The following is a 6,000-nucleotide window of genomic DNA, read 5'->3' as shown; positions in this document are numbered from 1 at the left end:
CTTGGCTGTGTGCTTAGGGTTGTTGTCCTGTTGGAAGGTGAACCTTCACCCCAGTCTGAGGTCCTGAGTGCTTTGGAGCAGGTTTTCATCAAGGATCTCTCTGTACTTTCCTCCGTTCATCTTTGCCTCGATCCTGACTAGTCTCCCAGTCCCTGCCGCTGAAAAACATCCCCACAGCATGATGCTGCCACCACCATGCTTCAATCTCGGTTTCATCAGACCAGATAATCTTATTCCTCATGGTCTGAGAGTCATTTAGGTGCGTTTTGGCAAACTCCAAGCAGGCTGTGATTTGCCTTTTACTGAGGAGTGTCTTCCGTCTGGCCACTATACCATAAAGGCCTGATTGGTAGAGTGCTGCAGAGATGGTTGTCCTTCTGGAAGGTTCTCCCATCTCCACAGAGGAACCATTGGGTTCTTGGTCACCTCCCTGACCAAGGCCCTTCTCCCCCGATTGCTCAATTTGGCCGGGTGGCCAGCTCTAGGAAGATTCTTGGTGGTTCCAAACTTCATCCATTTAAGAATGGTGGAGGCCACTGTGTTCTTGGGGACCTTCAATGCTGCAGAAATCTTTTGGTACACTTCCCCAGGTCTGTGCCTCGACACAATCCTGTCTCGGAGCTCTATGGACAATTCCTTCGACCTCATTGGCTTGGTTTTTGCTCTGACATGAACTGTCAACTGTGGGACCTTATATAGACAGGTGTGTGCCTTTCCAAATCATGTCCAATCAATTGAATTTACCACAGGTGGACTCCAGTCAAGTTGTAGAAACATCTCAAGGATTATCAATGGAAACATGATGCACCTGAGCTCAATTTCAAAGGGTATGAATACTTATGTTTTTTTTTTATATATATTTGCAAAAACGTTGTCATTATGGTGTATTGTGTGTAGCTTGATGAGGGAAAAAAATATTTAATCAATTTAGAATATGTCTGTAACATAATAAAATGTGGAAGAATTCAAGGGGTCGAAATGCTTTCCAAATGCAGTATATGTGTTCAGAGAAACATGTATGGAGACAGCACATGGAGACTTGCATGATGATGTGATGAAGTCCAGACTGACAGAGGGGCTTGATACTGATGTCTCTGAATGAAGAGAGACCTGGCACGTGTAAACATTTTACTAGACACAACTTTTACTTGTATCGTCTTTTTTTATTACTGAATTGAATGGTATACGTCACCATGGGGAGGGAGAAACCCTGTGTATTCTGCACCAGGATCAGGGAATTCCTATTGTATACGGGACACCACACAGGAAGGTATGACCACTCTGACATCTTTGCCAAGGTGGCGTCATTACCAGTAGATAAAATGTTCATAGGCAACAGTATCTGTATCGGACGGGAATGACAATAAAAGATGAAAGGTGCATATTGTTATGTTAGCAGAACACTGCATCTATGGTATTATGTAAAGGGTTGGTTATTCTACATGGACCTGTTACTACATTTGAAAGTTATTAAAACACTTAGTTTAGAATATCTATATAAATTCAGCAATTGCATTCTTCTCATATTACTCTGTAGGCTACTGACCTATTCAAAGCTTCCTCCAGTATCTCACCATACATCTTCCTGTAGTTATTGAACTCAACCCGCAGGAGGTTTGTTTGTTGCGATTGAGTGGGGGGAAACAGCAGCGGGCAAGGTTCTGACAGATGGGTTTGTCTTGGTAATGGCAAGGACACACGCAAGAAACACACAAATCAAACCACACCCCCAACCAACTCACGTTTGGCTTTTGCCATGGCCGCCAGTATTTCTTGGGGAGCAAGCCAAAAAACGAGACAAAATCAGCGGGTGCAGTTCCCCTTTAAACACCTTTTATGGATAGGATACTTTGCAAGGTCAGGATGAACAAGACGCATTGCTGTTGAACCAGCCTTAGTAGCGTAGGCCTAGGGTAAGGGTAGTGGAGGGCTTGATATGAAACGGAAATCAAGCAATCTGTAAATAGGATGGGGTCAGAAGCATGATATCATATATTGCTTCTCTCGTTCCATGGCACTGTGTGCACACATAGGCCTAAATGTCTTTACGCATAACATTTGCACATCTATTTGTATCGTTGCCTATTTGCAAGGCAGATTCTCCAAAAAACTGCCGTTGATATGGCGTGTCTTTGGTAACTGGACGATGGGGAGGGATAGCTTACTTGAACAAGCAAAATGAAGTATGCAGGTATGTGAATTGTGAATAATGAAAAATCATGAGGGCAGAAACCTCCAAAATATGTCAAAGCACTCTCAGTAGACCATTTATAACTCCTTTATTCATAAACTACTTGGCTAATGGTCAGGATAAAAAGACGTGTAGTATCTGAACATTCCAGAACTTGGCTCTGCTTGCGGAAACATCTGGAAAGTATTACTATAGGGGCCTCCTAAGACAGAGGAGATTCGGATGTGTAAAGGCCAGGGATTGGTCTATCTAAAACCACCCATCTTATGTTACATAGGATATAAATACCATGTTTGAACAAGGGATTGGGAGAATAATCATATTTGAGATTGGGTTTGTTGTTCTCAGACTCTGCAGAAGTCTGTAAATTGATGCCGTAATCTTTGATGTAATAAACCTTTATAATCAAAGTACAGTGTCAGCGGATTCCTTGTCTACACAGCATATCAGCATCGTTGTCTCGGACACCACATTTAATGGCGACGAGGATTTTTGGGACGTGTTGTGTCTCTTCAGCGTTCCATTCATGGGCTACGAAGTCACTCCCGCTCAAGACGCTGGCAGATAAGGTGAGCTTTCTCACAGCTTTGGGTGCTGGTCAGTTCGTGTGGCTGTGTGTGTGCGTTGGGGGAATGCACCGTGACGGACCTGTGTGTGCCGTGCTGTTTGCTGTGTGATAGGTTTCCATTCTAAATTTCTACCTTTGTTTGCGTTGAAAACAACGCAAACAGGGGGGAGTGTCTATAGGAATTGATAACACTGGGCACAGGGATATTTGTCTTGAATAAAATTAAAGGGAAAATGAATAGAATGAAGGCATAGAATAAGGAACTAAGGAAAAATGTATACTAATTAGGACGTCGCTGATCTACGGAAGCCCTCAAACGAGGCGATCATTAAGATGGGCCACAAATCCTGTCAATTCACTAGGTTGACTCTCGGAATATAGTTGACGAAGTATATGTTCGATGTAGCCTCTCATTGAATATCTGCAACTCAAGGTAGCAGAAATTTAGGAAGGAATATAAAGGAAATAGGAGCGACGTAAGCATGCTTTTAAGGACCGTATGAATGGATGCATTCTTTTCATGTGTGTGTGAGAGAAAGAGAGTGGGTCTCTGCTGTGTTCCAGCTGTGTGTCGACTCATGCTATGATAAGATTTATGTTAGAGATATATATACATATATGTTTTGGTTGAGAACAGGGGTTTTAGTTTTTTGTAAGGAAATATGTTAGTTACGGTTAAAACCTTATGAGTCTCAATTTCAGAGAACGTTTTTAAGGACATTGTTAAAAACTATGAGCCCCCCGGGAGGGAGTTATGATTGCATAGAGATGATTTGTAATGGATAAGAAAATAACTATAAATCTGCAGATTAGAATAAGTGAAGATAAGAAACTTCTAAGTAGGATTTGTGTTCTATGTTTTGTGTTGGTTTGTGCGTTTTGTTCAGTGTTACTGTTTGTCTGTGTTTGAAAAAACAGAGGGACAGCTGGTCTGTCTACTGTCTGCTGTTTGGAGAGAGTTGCTTGCGGGAGCTCCTCTCACCATGAAATCGCACTGGTGAATGAGCTGCGCATGCGTGGGATTTTATGAGTTTAGAGTTACACAGACACGCAGACTTAGTGCTGCAGACAGAGAAGAAAGGGGGAGATTTTGAATACACACGGATAAACAATTCTGTTTGATAAGTGGCTGTTGCTTACCTATCAAACTATTTGATTGAGATACATTGAATTTATAAATGAGAAGATATGTTGACGGATTAAAAAAATAATAATAATTAAATAAATTTAAAAAATAAAATGTTATTGCGCTATTTATAATATTCCTGAGTTAAGCTGCTTGCTTATTTCTTAGCGCGAATGTGAACATAGGTATGCATAAAAGACTGAATTGTTGTCTGTTTCTTTTGTTCTCCTGTGATGTGTGAGACGAGAAGGAGGAGACAGAGAGAGAGAGGAGGTGCTGACAAGTGCGTCACGCGACAGCGTGTGCTGCTCTGGATCCAGTCCAATTAAGGCCAGTACTGTTCTATCCACAAAACCTACTTTCCCTTACAGGATATAATAGATACATTGTGTATGCATAGAATATTTCATGTTGTGACAATTTTACAGGGACTTGGCAACAGACTGATCAATTGATGTAATTGAGAATTGCACATTAGGGTTTTTGTGTATGAGTTGTTTTGATTAGAGTTGTGCGGGAAATCCAGCACTGACATTATTCTGTAAAATTAAGGTAATTGGGTGCTTATTAAGCAATTGGTTTGTGGGTGCTGTAGTGTTGCTGGATTACAGGTCTTTCTTTTTTTGGATTGCTCTGAAGTTGACTAGTTTCCTTTACTTTTCCTGATCGGATGTGGTAAGATTGCCACTAATCAATAATTTGGTAAAATTAAATAAAATAAAAATTAATTAATAAATGAATAAATTATTAATAATCATAATAATAACAATAATCATAATAATAAACAGATATGTTGATTAATTAATTAATTAATTAATTAATTAATTATTTATTTAATTATTTAATTTAAATAAAAAAAAATAATAAAAAAAATAGGAGGGAATGATAAGCTACATAGCTTAAAGTTTTTTGGGTTTACAAATTTATTATTTAAAATAATAATAATAATAAAATATTTCACAATAAAGGAATATAAAAGAGTGGTTACAATGGGGAAAAAGGACATCAAAACTATGAAAGTAATTACTCCTGTTGATGTAGTACAAAATAGTAATCCTCTAGTTAATGGTATTGCAAGGTTATCATTGAACAACCATGGCCAGTGGAAGGGATTCTTAACCCAGACGTCATCAAGATAATGAAAGTGCTTGTGTCGATTTATAAGGCAAATCAAAAGAAGGGGAAAAAAGGGGAACAACGTAAAGAAAAGAGACAAAGAGAGCAGGGTGTTCTTAAGTTGTTTGAAAACAAAAAAGGGACAAAAACTGATAAAAGATACAAAAGATAAAAGAGACAGAGCTATAGGGAAAATGGCAAAAGAGGCGAAGGTAACAGAAAAACTAAAGGCAGAAGTCAATACACCTTTCTCACATAAGGATTCAACAAAAAGACCCCCACCTTACGAGGAAGAAGTAGAGTTTAAGGACGTCTATCCTCAGCTTCCAATGATCATTCAGGAGGGTGATTATTGCATCAGAGATGAAGATGAACGAATAATAGAGAGAGGACAAGCAGAAACAACCGTGAAGATGAATCCAAACTCCAAAAGTAAGAAGAAAACGACATGTCTGGAAACTAAGGGTAGAGTGATGTTCAGGAGGATGGAATTTGAAGAAGATGATGATGATGATGATCAGAGTGATTCTTAAGAGATCATGGGTGGATATGACCCTGTGATCAGACGGAGGTTGGCTAGAGCGGAAAGAAGGGGTGATGAAAGTTGGAAGGAGAAGGATACAAGAGATCCGAGCTCTGATGGAAGTCAAGATGAAGACAGCGATAAAGATTTGGAGATTAAAGGTGCTTCATGTTCAAGAGGATTTTATTCTACAATGACTAGCACAGAAGAAATAGAAAGAGATATAGACCGATGCATATCATGCTTGGATAAGGCGAATAATTTAGAAGAAGTAAGAGAACTGGAAAAACAACTCAAGAAGCTGAAGATACAGAAGGAGAAACTGCTGAAAAAAGAATCTCAAAAATTGGAGAGGAAATACATATTGAGGCCAAGAAAAGGGAACACAAGTAAGAAGATGATGCCAGTGATAATTCGAGGACAGAACCTGGAGTATAAACTTTAGCAGAATACCGATATGTCAGATATACTTGAGA

The 6,000-nt window shown here is 39.4% G+C and overlaps 1 protein-coding gene across 1 annotated transcript in view; it reads right to left on the bottom strand.

Annotated features, from left to right (window-relative positions):
• Nucleotides 1-3,815: 3,815 nt before the first annotated feature.
• The window catches only part of LOC121552102 (piggyBac transposable element-derived protein 4-like), a 73,081-nt gene continuing 70,896 nt past the window's right edge, over nucleotides 3,816-6,000 (bottom strand). The window contains exon 3 of the mRNA XM_045211166.1: nucleotides 3,816-3,821. Within this exon, the coding sequence (XP_045067101.1) occupies nucleotides 3,816-3,821 (6 nt within the window). The remainder of the gene's footprint in view (nucleotides 3,822-6,000) is intronic.

Source organism: Coregonus clupeaformis, chromosome 36, assembly GCF_020615455.1.
Source record: "Coregonus clupeaformis isolate EN_2021a chromosome 36, ASM2061545v1, whole genome shotgun sequence".
NCBI classification, from domain to species: domain Eukaryota; kingdom Metazoa; phylum Chordata; class Actinopteri; order Salmoniformes; family Salmonidae; genus Coregonus; species Coregonus clupeaformis.
This window is presented reverse-complemented; position numbering and strand designations above follow the sequence as displayed.